General features: G+C 50.1%; 1 protein-coding gene across 1 annotated transcript; it reads left to right on the forward strand.

Moving 5' to 3' along the window:
- Positions 1 to 1,864: 1,864 nt before the first annotated feature.
- CHRNB4 (cholinergic receptor nicotinic beta 4 subunit) lies at positions 1,865 to 20,495 on the forward strand (the record flags this gene model as incomplete). Its single annotated transcript, XM_081229835.1, has 6 exons — positions 1,865 to 1,919; positions 6,222 to 6,370; positions 13,863 to 13,907; positions 14,011 to 14,120; positions 15,208 to 16,195; positions 19,618 to 20,495. The coding sequence occupies 6 exons, from the start codon at positions 1,865 to 1,867 to the stop codon at positions 19,756 to 19,758; spliced, it is 1,488 nt and encodes a 495-aa protein (XP_081085961.1). The 3' UTR covers positions 19,759 to 20,495.
- Between the last annotated feature and the right edge of the window lie 3,251 nt (positions 20,496 to 23,746).

Raw genomic sequence — 23,746 nt, forward strand, 5'->3', positions numbered from 1 at the left:
CCCTAGCCAGGAGTCTTTTAGTCCCTTCTTATCCCTAAGGACCTGCCACTGCCTTTGGCTTCCAGAGCCCAGCAGGCTCCAGGCTTCAGCCCCCCCATCACTTTGCATTTCTTTTTTGATTTTAGTTCATGGAGATCTTATTTTTTCAGCCTGGCTATGTCTTTTTGGTTTGCTTTATATATTTCACCTATTTATTGCTGCAGTTTGGAGAAGAGAGGATGCACTCAATCCTTAATTCTCCAAGCCATCTTAAAGGGAAAGTCAGCTCCATTTCAACAGTGTTCTTTTTAAAAGAATATGTCAACATGTCAGATTATAGCAAAAAAGACATTGGGGGAAGCAATATGATAGCAAGACTGAGAGTCCTGGAGAGAAGGTGGTAAAGCTGCCATTTGTAGGCGATCACTCTCCCAGACCCTGTCCTTCCCACCCTCCCTCCAGTTGTTAGTTTTTTTTTTTTTGGCTGTGTTGGGTCTTCATTGCTGTGCCTGGCTTTTCTCTAGTTGCCGCAAGTAGGGCCTACTCTTCGTTGTTGTGCGCGGGCTTCTTATTGTGGTGGCTTCTCTTGTTGCGGAGCACGGGCTCTAGGCCCGCGGGCATCAGTAATTGCAGCACACGGGCTCAGTAGTTGCAGCGTGTGGGCTCTAGGGTACGCAGGCTTCAGTAATTGTGGCTCATGGGCTCTACAGCACAGGCTCAGCAGTTGTGGCACATAGGTTTGTTACTCCGCAGCATGTGGGATCTTCCCAGACCAGGGCTCGAACCCATGTCCCCTGCATTGGCAGGTGGATTCCTAACCACTGTGCCACCAGGGAAGTCTCAGTTGTTAGGTTTGCCTGTTGGGACCCAGACAGGGGAGGAGGTGGGTGGGGAGCTGGAGTGCGAGCGAGGAGTGCCATGGGCTACAGGAATATGCCAAAGGCTCTTTTGGATCCTGGATTGAGGCACCACTTCTGGCCAGGTCCAAAAGTAGGGCTGCCCTGGCGCTGATGCCTATCCTGTGAGGTCCCCCAGCTCCCAAGGGAATGATACTGATTCCGACACTTACCCAGGACCACCTGGCTGGAGGAGGGGGTGCTTGCTCCCTTGAGTCATCAGAGCTGCCTGGGGTCAGCACAGGTTGTAAGGCTTAAGGGGGAGGACACAGCCAGCCCACTCTGGCTCCATCCTGTCCCAGTCACCCAATCTAGGTAAGGGGACCCTGAGCTATTTCACCCTCCCAAATTCCACACACTTTTCCTAAGCGCCCTTTCCCCAATGTCTGCAGATAGCTGCGCCCCACTCCAGCTGGCTTACTCCCCACTCCCTGCAGTGCTCCTTTTTTTCAGCAAACCGCATGAGCATAGACTTGAGATCTTTTTCTGAAAGACCTCCTGAGTCCTGACGGCAGGCAAAGCCCAGGGACTTCCCGACTGGAGTACAACCACTTTCCCTAACAGTAGAGGGATCCAGAGCCAGCGTCTGCCTCAGTCTCCCCAACTGTACAAAGGGTGCATGCACGGTCCCGCCGACCTCCCTTCGAGGAAAGTTGGAGGCCGGAGTAGGTCGGGAAGCGCAGAGGCCAACCGCTGGGAGACGACCCTAGGCAGTTGGCCGAAAACAGCCAGTCCCGCTGGGTTGGTGTCGGCCCCGCCCCTGGGGTCTCTTCCGCCCCGCCCCATCCCCTTGTGGGCGTAGCTCACAGCTGCTGCCCCCCAGCGGGGCTTGGCTGGGCTCTCCGCGGGGTCCTAGTGCCCGCCGTCACCAGGACTTCAAACCTCCGAGGCCGTGGGCACCGGCTCTCACTCGCCTGCCCGCGGCCGCCGGTGCCCGGGTGGTCCGACCGCTGAACTCGCCTCGGCTGCCTCTCCAGCCCCCGCCCGTCATGAGAAGCCCGCTCCCCTTGCTCCTTTTCTCCCTGGTTGCCCTTTGCGGGCGAGGTGAGTTCTCTTCGGGGAAGGAGGGAGGGACGCCTGGGTCGGCCAGAGCCCGGCTGGACTGGCCACAGGTGGGAGGGAAGGGAGGGTGTCCAGCATCCAGGGGAGTGGCCCAAGATTGTCCGGGACGAATGGGGGCGTGGGCGGGGCTAAGCCCACTCGCGGCAGCAGGGGCGGGTCAGGATGAGTGGGTCTGCGACGTTTGGGGTGGGGACGGCTGTCCTCTGTGCGGTCGCCAGGGCCACGCTCCATATGGAGCGCCTTTGGGCTGGGCAGCGGGGCTGAGTGGTACCCGCTAGACAGGAAGCTCTGCTCAATCCCAGCGCTACTGTAGACAGGGAAACTTAGCCTGAGGGTGGGGTGTGGGGCTACCCAACTTGCCAGCCCAAGTGTGTTTGGGGGTGGATCTCCTAGAAAACACACTTTTATGGCACCTCTGCCTCTGGTCGCCCACTCCTAGGGGTTGGCTGGCCGGGACAGCCAGCTTGGCTGAGTGCGGGGCTGGTGAAGTGGAGCCTGCCCCTCAGGAGCCTGCAGACACCCAGAAGGGAAATCCAGTCAGCCCTTCCCAGGCAGAGTCCAGATATGGTGAGGATTGTCTGCTCCCGGCCTCAGTCTCCCCACCTGAGTTCCAAGGACTCTTTCAGCTCCTACCCTCCAGCCCAAGCTTGTCCTCCAAGCCCTAGTCAGCCTAGAGGACCAGGGCTATATCTTCCTTGGACAGAAACACACCACCAGGGGTGTTGGTGGTAAGGGGTAGGGGGACATATGAAGTTCCTATAGGGAAGCGGAGATCTCACCAAAGATGGTGTCTGCACTCCATGTGTGCATCCTGGATCTGTCACCACTTGCTCAGTGACCCTCTCTGGGCCTCAGTTTCCCTATCTGTTCTATGGGGATGATATGCCTTGACTACATACTTAGGGACTCAGATGTGAGTCAGTTGCAGTGTTTCTTAAGTACGGTCCTGGGGCCACCTGCATCAGAAACACCCACTACACATCCCCGGGGCCCCATCCTAGGCTCACAGGATCAGAATCTCTGGAAATGGAGCCTGGGAATCTGCATTTATACAAGCATCCAGGTGATTCTTGCACACGATTGGAGAAGCTACTGATAATATACTGTGAGCTTTTTGTAAAACGTAAAAACCTCAACTTTTTGAAAAAAATCCATAGCTGCCTTTTAATAAATACAAATCTCTTGTTCCTTTCCTCAGTTAAGGACAAACATCCCCAACTGAAAATCACTCTGCCTTTCAGATGCCCACTTGCCAAGATTCCACTGACCCTTTACTTTCTGTGGTTTGTATTCCAAACCAATAGGTATTGCCTTTCCATTTTACCCATATAGATTTTTACCATTAGCTCTGCTTTTTCAGACTGTACACACACTCACACGTTTTAGAATTCCAGCCATGGCTTCCTCTCAGACTGTTAACCCCTCACTGGCGGGGAGCAGTTTTTCCAGAGAAGGCCAAGGAAGGCAAGGCCCTGGACAGAGGCAGGGCGGGCCCACTCCTTCTCAGAATCACTGGGTCATGACTGACCCCTAGTGGTGGCCTCTTTGTGTAACTGTGCCGGCCCCAGGGCTGGGAGGTGACCCCCAACTGTGCCCCAGAAGCTTCCACCTCTTCCGGGCCACCCCTGTCATCTGGGGGTAAGAGGCCTGTTCCTTGTCTTTTCAACCCGGCAGGCCTCATAGGCATAAAGCAAGCAGTAGACTGAAAAGCCTTAACAAATATAGTTTGGAAACCCCTCTGTCCCCCATGCACGTATACAAGTACAAACACAGGCACAGGCATGAGTACACACTTGGCTGTGGACACCAACATGGCTTCTGCAGGGACAGGCTCCTTACGGGGAAGTTAGCAAGGGCGCGAAAGAAGGCACAGGGGTTAGGGGAGGGCCTCTAACTGGCTCTGCCTCTGACTTGCTGGGACTCCTTGAGTAAGTTCCTCGCCCTCTTTGGTCTCAGTTTCCCCAGATAAGAAATAGAGAGTGGACTAAATGGTCTAAGGTTTTCAGAACCTCTTTCTCTGGATCCCACAACTGGTCCTCAAGATGGGTGAGGGTCCCTGGGGGCCAGCTGAACGACTGAGAAGCAGGACAGGCCCAAAGGTGAGCAACCTGAGCATCCCAGGTGGGCTTCGAACAGGAACACAAGCCCCCGCAGCCTGCAGAGCAGCCCATGCCTCTCAGGTACCTAGGTACACCAGCCTCCTGGGGCTGCAGAGATGTGGGATCCAGCCTCCCCCAGCACTGCAGGGCTGGGGGCCAGGAGCCTCAGATTCTGACCCGAGCTGTCCCAGACATGCTTGATGGACTTGGGCAAGTCATACCCTGCTGAAATGATGGGTCAATTCAAATATATATAATAAAGAGGGGCTATGGGAGAGACCCAGCTATAACCTGGGGCTACAGACTGGCTTCCAGGTATTCAAGCAGCTGGCCTCTGGGAGGGGGTCCAGGGTATGAGAGGCAGGGCTCAGAATGTAGGCCAAGCATCCACAGGACCCCCTCTGGACAGCCTGGGGCAGGCTGGGGGAGGGACAGTGGGCAGCAGGTGCCCTGGGAGCATCTTTCACAGGCACTAAATGCTGCATTTGCTCCAGATAGGCAATGAGTTGGAAAGTGCATGGAGCAGGCAGGGTGGTGGCTGCTCCCCGTGGCCTCGTGTCCAGCCCAGCACCCACCCAGGAGTCCACCTCAGACTTGCTCTGTCAGGCAGTTCACACTCTGGGCCCTCTGGCCGCATCCAGAGGGTGGGATTTGGTAAAACAGAGTGAACTGGCCCCTCAGCGGAGGATGTAATCCCAGTCCTGGGCCTGGTGAGCCGGCAGACCCAACCCCACCTCCTCAGCCTCCCTTATTCCCTTATCCTTTTCCCACTTTCTTGCCTGCCCCAACACTGTTTCCTCTGCACACCCGCATTTCTTCCCCTGTTCCTGAGGTCTCCTGCTCATGTGTCCCTGACCTTCCTCTGAGGCTCCCTCTTTCCCAGGCCCCTCCCCAAACTGCCCTTACCTGTCATCACCAGAGTGAAAGATCGAGTTCCTGAACCTCCCCTTCACTCCCAGACGTGTGAGGGAGATGGGACAAAGACCCAAACACCACATGGCAAGAGATCTGGGCTGTGAAAAGGGGCAGATCTGGGGCTGTGGGAGCTCAGTGGGGCTCCCGGCCAGGTCAGGCTCCTTGCAGGAGGCTGCATTTGCTGGCTCGCAGGTATGGTTCTGAGCCCAGACCTCTCTTTTAAGCTCCAGACCAGGAGCCAACTGCCAGCTGGACCTCTCCATTTGGTGTCTCAAGGTGCACCCTGAACCCTGTAGGGCCAAATCTGATCCCAGGAAACTCCCCCTAGCCCAGGCCTTTTCTCTTTTAGTGAAAGCACCACCATCTCCCCAGCTCTGCACACAAACCCACGTTTGAATAGTATCTCTCCTCCACTACACAGGAGGCTCTCTGAGGGCAGGAGCCAGGGTTTTTGCTGGCTGTTACCCCAGCGTATAACACAGTGCCTGGCACAAGAAGACTCAGATATTTGACGGCTGGTCGCCTGGGGGCCGTCCTGGCAGAAGAAAGAGTGTGCTTGAAGATTTAGAAGTGAGACAATGAAGGCCACATGGGGAAAGGAAAGCAGTATATATGGCCAAAATATACAGTACCTGGGCGTAGAGGTGGAGAGGTAAGAAGAGATCAGGTTGAGGAAGAAATGCTGGTGCCAAGGGGCTTTGGATGCCAAGCCGAAACGTTTGGATTTGAACTCTGCCTACAGCTCTGAGAGGTTACGGGCAGGGATGGGCTCTGGTTCAGTAGCTGTAGGAAGACCACTCTGGCACTGAATGGGACATGATGGCAGGGGCAGAGTGGGGGTGGGGAGACCAGCAAGGAGGCTACTGGAAGAGCCTGGGGCAGGGTGGTGAGCCGGGACCAGGAGGGATGGAGAGGGGAGGACAGACTGAGAGATTTGGAAAGTAGAAGAGACAGAACTGGGTGGCCCCTTGGATGAACCAAGGATAGGGGTCAAAATAGATGCCCAGGTTTTGGACTAGATGTCTAGAGCGTGGGGTGCCATTCATTGCTAGACAGAACAGGAGGAGGAAATGTAGGGCGTGGGAGGAGAGAGCTGAGCTCTGTCTTGGGTAGATTTAATTTGAAGTCTCCAAGGAAAGGCAGGCCTGCCAGCCCCTTAGCTGCTCCAGCTGGCCCCGAGGGCACCTGTGCTCTCTGGCTCTCGCAGCTCTCCCTTTCACTGCCATCAGCTGGATGAGGACCCAGCAGATCTGACTATGTGTTTTCCCAGGGGACTGCCGCGTGGCCAACGCAGAGGAGAAGCTCATGGATGACCTCCTGAACAAAACCCGCTACAACAACCTGATCCGCCCAGCCACCAGCTCCTCAGAGCTCATCTCCATCCAGCTGCAGCTCTCCCTGGCGCAGCTCATCAGTGTGGTAGGTACAGGGGGCAGCTGTGCCTTCCCCACGGCTGGACACAGTATGCTACATGCTCCTCATAGGCATACTCCCCTCAGAGCTGCTTCCAGGGGCAGGGTTCCAAACCTGTGCGTGGGGATGTGGAAAGGGCCACAGGGAAGATTAACAATGAGCCATGGTCCCCTCAGGCACCCCCAACTCAGAGATAGCAGAGGGGAGAAGGGGAACTCCCTAGTGCCTCAGCCTTCCTCAGCACTCCCTACGAGGCCCCACATCCACACATCAAGACCTGACAACCCTACTTTTGCACTCTGTAATCCATTCTTCATTTCCATACCTGCAGTGACCACCCTCATTTACCCAGACCCTCAGTTGGCTAGACCGATGCAGCAGCTGCCTCTGGTCCTGTCCCTACACCTGGGCCTCTGTACCCATCGGTTTCTGTACCCTCGTTCCTATCTCCCCCCAGTAGGTAGGGGGTATTTGAGGTCATCTGTTGAGCAGACTGGGGGAGATGATAGGGTAGAAGGAGGAGAAGCTTATGGCCATGTTGGAGGCCCACCTTGTCTACGGCAGGCCCATTGGCTGCCTACCCAGTGGACATTTCTGCCTCACAACTTCTTTGTTAATAAAACTATGACTTGATATTGGATACTCACGAACTTCATGGGCCCTCCTCCGGCCTCCTTGCCACGCATTGTTAAGTTGTAGCTAACCGTGGTAATTCTATTCCTCCAGCCAATAATCAGTTAAGGCTTAGGCAAGAGCTGTAGCCCTGGCATTGGGATGTAGGGGCTGCCTAAAGGGGTGGGGGCCTCTGGGAAAGTTTTCCTCACACTCAAAAAGGGACCCAAGAAAAGATTTGCCATTTCCTGCCATAGACATTGTCATGTGAAGGTTTTATATTTGGAACCATGGCCTCCATCTTATGATTGTGGGGGGAAAACAAGAGAATCACAGAGTCCTAACATCACTTTCAACAACCTAGAATCCTGACATCATTGAATTACTGCATTAACCAACGCTGAAATGACTGGCCTGCTCTCTTGTTATGTGATATAACAGATGTCCTTATTGTTTTAGCCACTCGTGGTTGGATGTTTGTTGAACATCCAGCTATGCTTGAAGCCAAAGCATTTTAACTGGTTCTGGGATATGGATTGGCAGGTGACTCCAAACTGGGAAACTAGAGTGCACAAAGTGGGCAGGATATCCCTAGCAAAGAGAAGAGCACGTGCAAAGGCACAGATAGCATTTTTGGAATAAAAGAATCATGACTTAGAGGCCAAGTCAGGGATCTCAAAGTTTAGGCAAATTCCTTAATTTATGCATATGGAAAAAGATCAGATGAACAACCTAGGACCTTGTCCAGGAGTTCTGGCGATGCCAGAAGCAGATCCCAAATTGCCTGACTCCCAGCCCTGCACACTGACTGGCCACTCCTTTTCCCAAGACCTTGCCAGCGCACTGGAAATCCACCGTGCCTCTCCTCCTGAGCCTTGGGGAGCCAACCAATGCGGCTGAGCCTCCTCTGGTCTGGTGGCTGCCTTCTTACTGCCACCCTCTCTCTCTAGCACACTCAGCCCTCACAAACCCAGCCCCTCCAACCTATAGCCCTCACGAAGGCTTTGGCCAGATTAATGGCTGGCTTCCTCCCCTGGAAGGAAGCACAGCCTAAGAATGGGGGAGGGGTGAAAAGCCTGTGCTCTCTGTCCCTCTCCCCTCCACAGGCCAACTGGAAGGAATAAGTGCTTCCGGCCAGGCTGCTCCCAGGCTGGTGTCTGAGTGTTATTGTCCAGCCAAAGGCTTTTTGCTTAATGGAATGAGCCCAGCTGCGGCCTGCAGCTGCTGCCTTGCAGCTGCTGCCCTGGTGAGGGGGAACAGGAAGGCAGCTCTAGCCACACTTCCAGGCTAAGGCTGCCCCTGCCAGATCTGCTCTGTGGTCCCTGTGGGATAATAGAAGTTACCAGAAGGAGGAGGGCACACAGCCTCCAGCCCCATGCCTATGAGTGTAGGACTGTGAGCTGTCATAATCCTGAAAGCTGTGTACAGAACAAATATGAGGTTTGGGGGTTATTTTTCCTTTTGTATTTCAGGATTTGATTTTCAAGGAGGGAGGGTTATGGGCATAACCAGTTTAAAGATGGAAGTTTCTAGGGAGCAGGCAGGGAGTTTGTGCTGTGTAAGGCCAGCAAGCCTTCAGAAGCAGCTCTTTGGGAAGGCCAGGACTGCCTTTGGGAAGGCAGCTGCTGGGGGAGTAAAGGGGACTGAGGCACCGGACTAAAGAAGGAGAGAACTTTCTGGGTGGTAGAAATGTTCTATACCTTGAAAGGAGGTGGGTTACCTGAATAATGCATTGTTAAAACTGATCAAACTGTATCCTTAAGATCTATGCATTTCACTGTATGTGAATTGTACCTCAACTTCACTGTATGTAAATTGTACCTCAACTTTAAAAAAATTATTTTTTAAGACAGATGAAGGTTTTCAACTTTCTGTAATGACAGAGTATCTTGTTGCAGAAACTTTTGCACAAGAACAATTACAAAAGGGGGACAAAAATGCCTGTCCTCCCCCAAATCTGTTTGAAGGTCTTAGAGAGCTTAGCCAGGACTTGAAGGACCAGGATCCAGGAGGTGACCCTGATAGCTTCTGGTGCTTTTCCTGTCATTTGATGATTGGTAAACAGTATAGAGCCAAGGGGCTAGGGAGCTGATTACAGAGTGGTGGCTAAGAGGCTGGGAAGCCTGGCTGAATGCTTGGCACTCTTACAGGGCTAGGATGACACAAATTGGAATTGGAGCCCCACTAAAGAGATGGGGCCTTGGTGAGGACCTTGCAAGGATCATCGCTAAGAGTCACAGTGAATCAAGAACAGACCAGCCCTCACAAGAACTAAAACCTGCTTTGAACCAGCTCAGTCACAGACTAGATGAAGGGGATCTGTCCCTCCTCTATCTGCCTGCCATAAAGCCAAAGTCAGTCATCCCTGGAGGCAGATAAAGTCAGATAAAAACTTACTAGGCAGGCAATAAGACAAGACTAAATAAGAAAAATCGAAGAGAGAAAAGAAGAGAAACAGACACACAGATAATTCAAATATTGGCGTCATCAGACGTAGACTTTTAAATAACTGCCGTTAAGATGGTAAAACTTATGTGTATTTTACCACTATTAAAAATAAACAAGGGCTTCCCTGGTGGCGCAGTGGTTGAGAGTCCGCCTGCCGATGCAGGGGATACGGGTTCGTGCCCCGGTCTGGGAGGAACCCACATGCCGCGGAGCAGCTGGGCCCGTGAGCCATGGCCGCTGAGCCTGCGTGTCCGGAGCCTGTGCTCCACAACGGGAGGGGCCACGGCAGTGGGAGGCCCGCGTACCATTAAAAAAATAAATAAATAAATAAATAAATAAATAAATAAATAAATAAATAAATAAACAAAATAAATAAACATTCTTAAAAAGAAAATGTGATGCATTAACATGTTCAAGAAACTTATAATGATGGAGAATTTAAAATTTATTAGATGGGTTTAATAGCAGATTGGTCATAGCAGAAGAGAAAATTAATGAACAGGAAGAGAGGTCAATCGAAAATATCTAGACAAATTATAGAAAAAAGAAAGGAAAATACAGAAAAGGAGATAATGTGATACAGGATAAAAATGTCAGGTCTGACGTGTATTTGGAGTTCCAGAAAGAATGGGAATAAAAATAAGAAGCAAAGGTTGAAGTGATACTGACTGAGAATTTTCCAAAACTGACTAAAGACATTAAGCTACATATGCAAGAGGCTCTATGAACCCTATGAGGGGTAAATACAAAGAAAATCATGCCCAGGTACATCATACTCAAACTCCTGACAACCAAAGACAAAGAAAATCTTAAAAGCAGTTGGGGGAAACAAAAGTCAGAAGCAACAATAAAACTAACAGCTGAAAATGGAAGCCAGAAAATTGAATGACATTTTTTAAGTGCTGCAAGAAAAAACTGCAAACCTAGAAATATACTACCAGTAAAAATATAATTAAAAATGAAGGTGAGGACTTCCCTGGTGGCACAGTGGTTAAGAATCTGCCTGCCAATGCAAGGGACAGGGGTTCGAGCTCTGGCCTGGGAAGATCCCACATGCCACGGAGCAACTAAGCCTGTGGGCCACAACTACTGAGCCTGAGCTCTAGAGCCTCAAACCACAACTACTGAGCCCACATGCCACAACTACTGAAGCCTGTGCACCTAGAACCTGTGCTCTACAACAAGAGAAGCCACGACAATGAGAAGCCCTCACACCACAACGAGGAGTAGCCCTCACTCACTGCAACTAGAGAAAGCCTGCGCACAGTGACGAAGACCCAACACAGCCATAAATAAATAAATAAATAAATAAATAATTTTTTTTTAAAAAAAAAGGAAGGTGAAATAAAGATGTTTTCAGGAGAGAGAGAGAAAGAATTTAATACAAGAAGACCCAATATGGGAAATGATCCCAGATGGAAATATAGAAATGTAGGAAAGAATGAAGCACAACAGAAAGGGTAAATATATGGGTGAATTTGAATTGATATTGACAGTATAAGAAAACAGAAAAAAATATCTTGCAAGGTTTTAATTATATGTAGAATTAGATACATGACAATAACCCAAAAGTAAGGAGCGGGTAGATGAAACTGAAATGTTCTAAAGTTCTTGCCTTGTTCTGGAAGTGATGAAAGAACTAATTTATATTAGATGCTAAAAAGTCAAGTATATGCATATTGCAGACTCCAGAGTAACCACCTAAAGAAGAGTCACATTAATATTGGGAGAAATGGATAATAAAATCATTAATCCAAAATAAGGCAAGAAAAGAGAGAAAGGGAATAAACAGAAAACAGATAGATGGTAGGTTTAAACCCAAATTTATCAGTAACTACACTGAATGTAAATGGCCTAAATACTCTAATTAATACAAGACATTTGGGGTTGGGGGGAGACAACTGGCATGCATCCTCTCTCTCCTCTTCCCATCTACCCCTCAACAGTCTGGAATGTGGGTGTAATGACTGGAGCTGCAGCAGCCATTGTGGACCCTGCAGATGAGAGCCACACTCTAGGTGTGGTAGAGAAAAATCTGGAAGGAACCTGGGTCCCTAAGGACTTTGTAGAACAAAGCCACCATATTACAGGTATACCTCAGAGATACTGCAGGTTTGGTTTCAGACCACCGCAACACAGTGAATATCACCATAAAGCAAGTCATATGATTATTTTTGGTTTCCCAGTGCATATAAAACTTATGTTTACACTATGCTGTAGTCTATTAAGTGTGCAATAGCATTATGTCTAAAAACAATGTACATAACTTAATTTTAAAATACTTTATTGCTAAAAAATGCTAACCATCATCTGAGCCTTCAGTGAGTTGTAATATTTTGCAGTAGTAACATCAAAGATACTAATCACAGATCACTGTAACAAATACAGTAATAATGAAAAAGTTTAAAATATTGCAAAAATTACCAAAATGTAACACAAAGACACAAAGTAAGCAAGTGCTGCTGGAAAAATGGTGCCAATAGATGCTCCACACAGAGTTGCCACAAAACTTTGATTTGGAAAAAATGCAGTATCTGTGAAGCACAATAAAACGAGGTATGCCTGTATGTCCAAACTGTTACAAGAGAGAAATAAACTTATTTAAGGCAGTGTTACTCTGGCTCTCTGTTACTGGCAACTGAACCTTTTTCTACTGATATGCTTACCTAGTTGAGGATTCAGGAAAGTTTCCTAAAGGAAGTGATTCCCAAGCTGATATCAAGATGCTGGAAGTTATCTTGGTGAAGAGGAGGCAGGGAAATTGGTACAGACTGAGAGCACAAGACACATTTGGAGAACTAAAGAAGGCCAGGGTCGGGGCGGATGTCGGGGGAAGGGCACAGAATAAAGGTGAAATGAAGCCGGGAAAGTTGGCAAGACCTTGCAGACCCTGTGAAGGAGCTGGATTTTTATTTTATATGTGAAGGAAGCCACAGAAGTGACCTAAGTAAACATAGGATTAAGGGGGAAATGGCAGGAACTTTGGAAGTTTCTTCTGGCTGCAGAGGAAGAATAGATGTGTGTCTGTATGGGTTATGTGTGCAGAGTGGTCATAGACCAGTTGGGAGGGTCTTGCAGTGGTTCAGGTGAGAGATGGATTATGGTGGCCTGGATTATTGTGGTAGGATTCTTATATTCTTCAGAAAATATTTATTGCACATCTGATACATCCCAGATACCCTTCTAGGTGCTGTCTGCCCTCAAGAAACTTAGATGCTAGTAGGAGGTGGCATATAATACACAAATAGAGGTGGCCAATGGTGATAAGAGCTATAAAGAAAAATGAAGCAGGGGTGACGCAGTGGTTAAGAATCCGCCTGCCAATGCAGAGGACATGGGTTCGAGCCCTGGTCTGGGAAGATCCCACATGCCGCGGAGCGACTAAGCCCGTGTGCCACAACTACTGAGCCTGCGCTCTAGAGCCCGCGAGCCACAACTACTGCAGCCCGCATGCCTAGAGCCTGTGCTCTGAAACAAAGAGAAGCCACCACAATGAGAAGCCCGCACACTACAACAAAGAGTAGCCCCCGCTTGCCACAACTAGAGAAAGCCTGTGCACAGCAACGAAGACCCAACACAGCCGAAAAAATTAATTAATTAATTAATTAATTAATTAATTATTAGAAAGAAGAAAAATGAAGCAGGGAGAGAGGGGAACGGGGTGCTATTTTATGTAGAAAGGTCAGGGAAGACCTGAAGAAAGTGAGGAAGTCAGCTGTGTGGATTTCCAGGAAGAGGGAATAATGTGCAAAGGCAGAAGCAAAGAGACACGTATAGCTAAAGTGGGATGAGCAAACAGGAAAGTGTTGAGGTAAGAGGTACTAGAGTTAATAGGGATGGAGCTGGGGGAGGGGGGCAGATCATGGATGGCCTTGTAGGCCCTGGGCAGAACTTTGGCTTTCACTTTACATGAGACGGGAGGGGAGTGGAGGGTTTCAGCAGAGAGATGTAGTCTAAGGAGCTGAGATTTTAAAAGGATTACCCATGTTGCTCTATAGAGAATAGACTAAAGGCAGGCCAAGGCAGAGCAGGAAGGCCAGTTGGGAGGCTACTGCAATAGTCCAGGTAATAGATGATGGTGGCAGAGGAGATGGGGAGAAGCAGACAGATTTGAGGCTCATGTAGGAGGTACAATCTACAGGACTTACTTACGGATCAGAGAGCAGGGGATCAGGGACAACTGCCAGGTTTCTGGCTTGTGGAATTGTATGGCTGGGGGATGCCATTCACTGAGATGATGATGCCAGTGGAGGCCCAGGTCTGGGTGAAGATCATGAGGTTTGTCTCAGGCATGTTGGGTGGGAAATACGTCTGAGCCCTCCGAGGATGTTAAGTTGGTGGTTGGTCACACGGCCTTGGAGCTCAGAGACTTTTGCTTGATAAAATGGAGTCTATCACCTCCTAACAGGTGAACTGATAACCTCATTTCCCTCCCCAGAATGAGCGAGAACAGATCATGACCACCAATGTCTGGCTGAAACAGGTAAGTGCCCTGCCGGGTCCCCAGCCCAAGAAGGTGTTTTCTCCAGGGCTGCCCCTTGGCGGCGAGGGACCTACAAGTGACGGGGCCTTGCCTGTCTGCTCAGGAATGGAGAGACTACCGCCTGGCCTGGAACAGCTCCCGCTATGAGGGTGTGAACATCCTGAGGATCCCCGCAAAGCGCATCTGGCTGCCTGACATCGTGCTTTACAACAAGTTAAGTGGCAGGGTTGGCCAAGGTGGTGAGGGCCAGGCCTCCAGTCCTGTGCTTCACCCAGACTTCCAAGCTGTCAGGCTGCAAGAGGAATTAGAGATGAGCAGAGCCAGCACCCTCAGTTACAGATGGGGAACTGGAGGCCAGAGATGGGGAGGGCCTTGTGACTCACTCAGGCACAGCTGGGACCAGGGCCACCATCCTGACCCCAAGTCCAGTGCTCTTTCTGTCCTCCATACTGTCCTCTTTCTTTTTAAACTTGCTTTTTAATTTATTTATTTATTTATTTATTTTTGGCTGTGTTGGGTCTTCATTTCTGTGTGAGGGCTTTCTCTAGTTGTGGCAAGCAGGGGCCACTCTTCATTGCGGTGCACGGGCCTCTCACTATCGCGGCTTTCTTGTTGCGGAGCACAGGCTCCAGACACGCAGGCTCAGTAGTTGTGGCTCACGGGCCTAGTTGCTCCGCGGCATGTGGGATCTTCCCAGACCAGGGCTCGAACCCGTGTACCCTGCATTGGCAGGCAGATTCTCAACGACTGCGCCACCAGGGAAGCCCCATACTGTCCTCTTTCTGACCTTTGGTTGCTTTGTCAGTGTTGGGTGTTGGTAGCACTGACTTGATATGCATAAATATCTCAGGTAGGTGGAGGGGGATAAAGAGACTTCCCAGGTCGTAGTTGTACCAGCAGAAGCAAGAAATGATTAGGAGTAGGTGGTCTAAGGACAGAAAGACCTGACTTCAAATCTTAGCTGTACTGCTTACTAGTTTTCTGACCTTGAAGAGGACAACTTCTCTGAGCCTTGTTGTTCCCATCTGTAAAATGGGGATGATAATAATATCTACTTCATTGGACCGTTGTGAGGCTTAAATGAGCAAATCTACGTAAAGCCTTCAAGCTGTTTCATGGCAGGGCTCTCGCCACCAGGCAGTTGCCAAGTAAAGCAGGCCTTTCCAGTGAGGGCATGGGGGTTTGGAAGAGTGATTAGTGAGAAATAATCCTGCAGGGCTCTTTGGCGAGTTGTAAGAACAGCCGGGCAGCATCTATGGATTTCATGATATTCTCCTCCATGCCCTGCCCCCACCCCCAGTGCCGACGGTACCTACGAGGTGTCTCTCTATACCAATGTGGTGGTCCGCTCCAGTGGCAGCATCATGTGGCTGCCCCCGGCCATCTACAAGAGCGCCTGCAAGATCGAGGTGAAGCACTTCCCCTTTGACCAGCAGAACTGCACCCTCAAGTTCCGCTCTTGGACCTACGACCACACAGAGATCGACATGGTCCTCAAGTCACCCACGGCCAGCATGGATGACTTCACCCCCAGTGGTGAATGGGACATAGTTGCCCTCCCTGGGCGAAGGACGGTGAACCCGCAGGACCCCAGCTACGTGGACGTGACTTACGACTTCATCATCCGTCGCAAGCCGCTCTTCTACACCATCAACCTCATCATCCCCTGCGTGCTCATCACCTCCCTGGCCATCCTCGTCTTCTACCTGCCCTCCGACTGTGGTGAGAAGATGACGCTGTGCATCTCCGTGCTGCTGGCGCTCACCGTCTTCCTGCTGCTCATCTCCAAGATCGTGCCGCCCACCTCCCTCGACGTGCCGCTCATCGGCAAATACCTCATGTTCACCATGGTGCTGGTTACCTTCTCCATCGTCACCAGCGTCTGTGTGCTCAATGTGCACCACCGCTCACCCAGCACTCACACCATGGCGCCCTGGGTCAAGCGCTGCTTCCTACACAAGCTGCCCACTTTGCTTTTCATGAAGCGCCCTGACAGCAGCCCCTTCAGGGCCCCCCAGCCCAGCCAGGCTCACCTGACCAAGTCCAAGGCCGCCACCACCGCCTCGGCCATGGGCCCCGCCAGCTCCTCCAACCTCTACGGGAACTCCATGTACTTTGTGAACCCTGCCTCTGCCGCTCCCAAGTCTCCAGCCGGCTCTGACTCAGCGGGTATCCCCAGGGATTTCCGGCTGAGGTCTTCTGGGAGGTTCAAGCAGGATGTGCAGGAGGCTTTAGAGGGTGTCAGCTTCATTGCCCAGCACATGAAGAGTGAGGATCAGGACCAGAGTGTAAGTTGCTAGCCCAGCCCCCAACATCCGCCCAATGGAAGAGGCTGGGATAATAGAGTCAGTTTCCCATTTCCTGAAGTTAATTCATGAGACAAGGGTTCTCAAACTCTTTGTTTGAATAAGGAATCCAAGACTGAAATGAGTTTTATTCTAGTTTCGTGCATGGAGGGATAGGAAGGAAGTCCAAGTGATCCTTTTTGGTTTGTTGTGGGTTCCCCAAAAGCAGAGCCTGATATAAGCACCTGGGCAGAGAGAGTTTTTTTGAGAAGTGATCCCAGGAAACACAGTGAGGAAGCGGAGAAAGTGAGACAGGGAAAGGCGGAAAGCCAAGGTCGGTTTCAGTGAGAAGGATACTGCCACGGGCTCTGGGGGCTAGTCCAGTCAGAGAGCCTCTGCGGAAGCTGGAAGCATGGCAGCAAGCCTCAGAATCATCCCCCAGGAGGGAGGAGGGTATTTGCCCATTAGCTCCCATCCCCAAGGCTCTAGTAACCTTGGGGGCATTAACTCCCCTGCACTTCCTGGTTTTGCCAACTGGTTGTGGAGCAAGCAGTTTTGGTGCTAGAGAAAGCCCTGGGGCAGAGAAGAGAGGAGAAGCAGGCAGAAAGTGGAAGGCTGTCGTGGGCTGGAAAATGATTCTGCAGCCTTTAGGGACACAGGTGGGCCAGGGCACCAAGGGCATATGCTCCCATCCTTGTCAGGCTTGCCAAGAAGCCATACAAACATTTATAACTCTTAGGAGTATAGAACCATCCATTTAAATATTATTGCTACCAGGATAATAAATTATCAAGTACAATTACAGATTTCTAAAAAGAGGTTAAGTTTACTTCCACAGGACAAAGCCGTGAGTTCTAGAGTTTAGGTGTCTTGACCGACTCCTCTGAACAAGTTAATGCTTCAAAGGACAATTTTATAACTAAACACAGAACGTGATGGTACGGTTAGAAATTTTCACACACATTTCCAGACTGTGTTGGAGAACAAGCTTCAGAGTCTTGGGAATGTTTGCATTTTAACACCTTATCAAATCAGATTCTTTGAACAGGTTTTTACGCCACAACATGCAGCTGCATGTGGAAAGGAGGGCATCGCCTTGTTCTTACCTTTCTGTGATTCCTTTTCACTAGCCACATTCTCAAGGGAAAGCACGGGGATTCCATTATTTAGTGCCAAGAAAAAAGAGCAGGGTGGAAAAGCTCCAAAATTACACTGTGAAAAAAAGAAAGAATTGCTAACAAGCGGAATATAGGACACAAGTTCTTCTACACCCTTGTCCTCGGAGTGTGGTCCTTGGACCAGCAGCACCGGTCTCACCTGGGAGCTGTTTAGAAATGCTGCATCTCAGGCCCCACCCCAGACCTGCTGGCTCAGCAGCTACATTTTCACCAGATCCCCAGGGGATTCCTAGGCTCGGTCCAGTTTGAGAAGCACAGCTCTATAGGATTATCAGATTTCACTTTCTAAAAAATTAATTTAATTATGCTTGCTTTAGTTCAGAACCATTCAGTAGCTCAGTATCACCTAATTCATTGACTCCCAAATATTAATATACAGACTGGGGCCCTCCTGGCTAATTAGGAACCACTTGGGCAACTTTTCAAAATACAGCTTTGGGGCCACCTCTTCTGACTGAGCTGGGATCTCTGTGGGAGGTGGTTCAGCAGCTGCATTTTTCACCAGATCCCCGCTGGTTCCTGTGCATATGCAGGTTGAGAAACTGGTCTCCTGTAGCCCTGGCTGAGCCACCCGCATCCTTAGCTCTCTCTTCTAAAGGTCTCACTACCCCCTAGACATTCACAGGCCTCTGCCTCTTTCTAACTCAATTAATTAAAAGCATTTTGTGGGAAGGAGCCAGGCAGGGCCCATAGTTATTATATTTGCCAGTGTTCATTGAGCTCCAACCACACATCAGGCACTCTACCAGGACGTGACGTATGTTATTGCTAATTCTGACAGGAACCTGTGAAGTGTCATTTACTTGAATCCCGATTCTACAATAGAAAATAAAGCTAGGCCCAGAGAGGCTCATTAACTTGTCCAAGGTCACACAGCTGGCACAGAGCACAGCCAAGCTCCATACTCAGATCTTTCTGATGTCATTAACATTCCTTGCCCTTCGCAGTGCCTTGCCCTGAACTGACACACATGGGGGCCTTATTGGTTGATCGACTTTCTCATGTCTAGCTGGAGAGAAGAGGCTTTCTTCCCTTCCAGAGCATGCCCGCCCCTAAGCCAGCCTGGGCTGTTTCTCATCTTCAGCACTTTCACCCTCCCTGGTGATTAACTGGTCACTATAAATAGCACAAAAATATAAAAAGAGGGGGAAAGGTGCGTACACACACACGCGCATGCACACGCACACGCGCACGTGCACACATGCGCACACACACACACAGAGTTGTTTGCAATTAGGGCTGTCATAAAGAAACCCAAGAATGCCGTGTGGAAAGTGGGAGGTGCCTGCTGCATCTAGGAAACAGCAGCTGTGTTTGGCTGGGGGTGTGGGGCTGGTTGAGCAGGGATCATCCTGGAGGGGAGATGCACACCACTGACCAGGGCTCTGACAAATTGGGTCACTGACATCGCTTGCCCATTGCTGCCCGAATTTCCAGCTCCAGAGCCTCTGCTGAGTTCTGCTGATGCAGCCACTCTCCACCAGGACAAGTACGCATGCAGAAGGATCCAGACAGGCTGGGGTGTGAAAGCGGGTGAGGGGAAGGGAGACCAGAATGCTGAGCCTCTCTGGGGGCATCTCCCCCAGGCCAAGGAGGCAGGCACATCTGTGGTGGCACCTCAGGAGGCTAGCCATGTTTCTGCCAATCCTATACCCCACACCTGGGCCTGAGAAGATGGGGGAGCGGGGAAGGAGGTGGAGAGAAACCCAGATGATGTGGAAGGAGGCTGGGTCTTAATTACAGGAACTAGCAGACACTGCCATTAATGGAACTGAGCAAATTAAACAGGATTTCCAGGTGTCCTGCAGGTCCCATTGCCCAACCGCCTCTCAGCTAGGTGCACCTCAAGTCTTCCTCTGGGCGAAGCCAGCTCAGGCAGGGGGCTTGGGGTGAAAATGAGAGCAGGGGCCTTGTGATCCTCGTTTCATTCCCCTTATTTATAATCCAGTTTGGTTTCGAATCACATATATGGCGTTATAACCCCTTCCATTCCTAACCTTCCCATACAGCCTGGTTCCCAGTGGCTCCCTGATGCCATGCAGGGTGGGTAGGGGTGGATTGAGGACTCGAGAGGCACCCAGGTACCCAGCTGAAAGACCAGCCTCAGACTCAGAACTTACCACTCCATGTTCTAAGTGGCCTACGGGGTCCCTGGCCAGGTAGTGAGGCCCCAGCTCGGGGGAGGAGGGAAAGCAGGGAGGACCTCCGCGCTCGGCGCCTGTAACCGGCCCCTCTGTCTGCCCACAGGTCATTGAGGACTGGAAGTACGTGGCCATGGTGGTGGACCGGCTGTTCCTGTGGGTGTTCGTGGTTGTGTGCGTGCTCGGCACTGTGGGGCTCTTCCTACCTCCCCTCTTCCAGACCCACACGCCTTCTGAAGGGCCCTAGGCTGCCCTGCATGTCTGAGGCCCCCCAGGATGCGGGGTGTGATGATGTGAGTGGCCAGACGGACAGTCTGCTGCTTCCTTCTGGGTCACGGCTGATGAGGCCCTAAATAAATGAGTCTGTCAGCCATCAGCCCCATCAAACAGCCATGGCCATGGGAGGGGCAAGGATGGGGGTGCCTGGACCATCCTCTCTGAAGGCCTTGGAGGAACCCCAGGAAACCTGCTGCAGGAGGGTCTTTGGACACCTTAATTCCGGCCTGGCTTCCTTCCCTGAAGCAGGCACTGGGGATAAAGATGCGTGTAGCAGTGGCACCCACAGTGTGCCAGGCATCTGGTCCGCGTGCCGGCTTACCTCTCACTCCATCTCCCTCCACCCCTCCTTGTCCACTAGGTTCACTGGCCTTCTTGTAGTCCCTTACATGCTTCAAGATCTTCCCAGCTTAGAGCCTCTGCATTTGCTGTACCTTCTACCCAAACCTTCTTCCCCAGATGTCTTGTAAGCTCTTCCCACGGCTGCATCATTCAGGGCTCGGCTCCAATCCATCATCTGTCCAATGTCACCTCCCCCAGGGGCCTTCCCCAGTCACTCATTCCAAAGCATTCTCCCCACAGCCACGTTACCCCGACACCTTCCTCCAGCAGCCCTCGGTACCCGAGGCTCTCACCCACTAGAGTGTGAGCTCCGTGAGAGCAGGGACCTGGCCCTTCGTGTTCGCTGCAGTATCCTCAGGGCCTAGGACAGAGATCGGCCCATAGTAGGTGCTCAATAAATGTTTGTTGAATGAAGACATGGCTCCTATTCCTCCTTCAATCTCAGATGCCCCCTCCCCTCAGCAGCTTTCCCTGGTTCTCCACCTGAAAGGAATGGCTCTCTCCTCCATGCTCCGCGGCCCTGGTCATGTTCTGCTTTTTATCCCGGCTGGGTCAGGTGTGTCTCCCTCACAGATGCTCTGATTGGTTTCCCCTACATACTGTCTTTTGCACAGTGCCTGGCATGTCGTAAGCACTCAAAATATTTGTGCGATGGAGGAGGACTTCTCAAAAAATCTATTTTAAAAATTATTATACAATAAAACTGACTTTTTAGGTACTGTTCTATTAATTTTAACATATGTATAGATTCATGTAATCGGGATGTAGGAGTCACTCATCACCCAAAACAGCTCCCACCTGCTACTCCTTTATGGTCACGTGCCCCTCCACCCCTAACCCCCTGCAACCACTGAGCTTTTCCATCACTATAGTTTAGTCTCTTCAAGAATAACCTCTAGGGACTCCCCTGGTGGTGCAGTGGTTAAGAATCTGCCTGCCAATGCAGGGGACATGGGTTCAAGACCGGTCTGGGAAGATCCCACACGCCGCAGAGCAACTATGCCTGTGAGCCACAACTACTGAGCCCACTTGCCACAATTACTGAAGCCTACCCGCCTAGAGCCCGTGCTCCGCAACAAGAGAAGCCACTGCAATGAGAAGCCCGCGCACCACAATGAAGAGTAGACCCCGCTCACCGCAACTAGAGAAAGCCTGCGTGCAGCAATGAAGACCCAACACAGCCAAAAATAAATAAATTTATAAAAAAAAAAAAAAAGAATAACCTCTAATGGGGACTTCCCTGGTGATCCAGCGGTTAGGACTCCATGCTCCCAATGCAGGGGGCCCAGGTTCAATCCCTGGTCAGGGAACTAGATCCCACGGGCCACAATTAAAGATCCTGCACGCACCAACGTTAGTATGGAACCACTGGAGAGTGGCTTCTTTCACTCAGCATAATGCCTTTGAGATTCATCCACGTTAAAGAGTGTAACAATAGTTTGTTCTTTTGCATCCATCATACGGCACATTTAGGTTGTTACCAGTTTGGGGCAATCATCAATACTGTTACTACAAACATTTCACTTATAGGATTTTGTGTGAACAAAACTTTTCATTTTCTAGATAAATACTCAGTAATGTGATTGCTGGGTTATATGGGGAGAGTATGTTTAACTTTATATGAAACTGTCCAACTGTTTTCTGGAGTAGCCATACTGTTTTGCATTCCCACCAGCAAAGTATGAGAGATCCAGTTGCTCTGTTTCCTCATCTGCACTTGGTATTGACAGTATTTTTTTATTTTAGCCATCCCAGTGGCTGTTAAGTGGTATATCACCCTGGTTTTAATTTGCTTTCCCTAATGGCTAGTGATACCAAAATATTGGCTCTCTGTGTACCGATGCCAAAAAGAAATATGGAGACAGAGTTTTGGACAAACGAGAAAAATGGCTTTAATCTTTGCCTGGCAAAGGGGGTAACACAGCAAGCTAGAGCCTCAAGAGCTGTGCCCCCTTCCCTGGGGAATAGGGAAAGGTTATATAGCCTGGGGTTCATGGTCTGGGGTAGGTGATAAAGCTCAAAGTAATGAAGGTCTTGCATTTCTTTTGTTCTACAAATTCATGGCCAAAGCTGTCATCAGGTGGCTCAACAACTGGGTCTGGTGTCCCTGAAGTTATCAGCCCAGGACCTTCTGTCCGAAATGAAGAGTGCTACAAGGGAGTGTAGCGGAAGAAGAAATGCCAGGTGCAAAGGGTAATTCAAATGGAGTCAGAGAGTAATCAGCTTTGTGAAGGGCGTCTAGCTACAAGTGTTTGCTAGAAGTAACAGCTAAAGAATAACCACGATTGATTAACTCTTTCAGGCCTGTTTATGTTGTTTCCCCAGCCTGTTCATTGTTTCCTTATTTTCCTTGTTTATCAGAAAACAGAAGTCTCATTTCTATTTTTGCTGCAACACTAGCAGCAAATGTTGGACATCTTTTCGTGAGCATTTCGCCTTTTTTGGTCAAGTGTCTGTTTAACTCTTTTGCTCATGTGTAAAACTGGGTTTTAGTTTTCTTACTTGAGATCTTAAAAATAACTAGGTATAATTTACATATAAAATTCACACATTTTAAGTGTACAGTTCAATGAGTTTAGTAAGTTTATCACTATAACCCAGTTTTAGAACACTGACATCACCCCAATAAGATCACTCATACCCATCTACTCTTCCTTTTGAGTTTTGAGGGTTCTTTATATGTTCTGGATACAAGTCCTTGGTTGGATATGTGATTTGCAATATTTTCCAGATAAAGGGATTCTTGTCAGGAGAATGAAAATTCTCGAAATGGGGGCCTGACAGTAAGTCCCAATTCTTACAAACATTTTCTGAATCCTGCAAAATGTCTCCTTTTGTTTGGTTTTAATGTGGGTAGGTGACCCATTATGGAAATAATAAAGGTGACTGACCTGTCCTGTGATAGAGGAACTCCAAGGAAGCCTGCAGGTACCCCACCCCACTCCTGGTGGGTGGTCCGAGAGACCAAGGGGCCCCAGGGTGGTCTGCTCCATCACAGAACCATCCTGGTGCACCGAGGGTGCAGATGGGCCCGTGGGCAGAGGAGGTTCTGCAGGGTCCAGGGGCCAGGAAGGGCAGTGCTTTCTCTGATGGCTCCATCTCCAAGACTTATTTTTAATTTTGTTATTTCTGTCTTTTGTTTTACTTTTTATCAAGACATTGCAACATATTCGACAGTAAACTAGGATAACAAACCTCCAGGTGTTTCTCATCTAGCCTCATCAATTACCAACTCAATGGCCGATATTGTTTCAACTGACTCCAACCCTCCTCCTCATGGTAACCCTAAGGACTCTTAAAAACACAAATACTATTATCACTCCTAAAATATTTAACAATTACTTAATAGTGTCGAAATCTTGAGTCCTTGTCTTAAGGATGTGTTAGAACCTTTCAGGCAGGCCGGCGACCGTCCGTCTAGCCCGGTGGTCCCCAAGCCCGGGGAAAGGAGAGACTCGCACTCACCCAGGAAGCCAGGAACAGATTCGACCCCTGTTCTTCCCCGTGGTTTGCCAGTACCTGCCCGGATTGGCCCGGCGCGGAGCCGTCCGTGGGCTACACCGACCACAGAAGGAGGGATGAGACCTCCCAGCACAGCGCACTAGAGGGCCAGCGCA

Source organism: Mesoplodon bidens, assembly GCF_964165515.1.
Source record: "Mesoplodon bidens genome assembly, chromosome: 3".
In the NCBI taxonomy this organism is placed as follows: Eukaryota; Metazoa; Chordata; class Mammalia; order Artiodactyla; family Ziphiidae; genus Mesoplodon; species Mesoplodon bidens.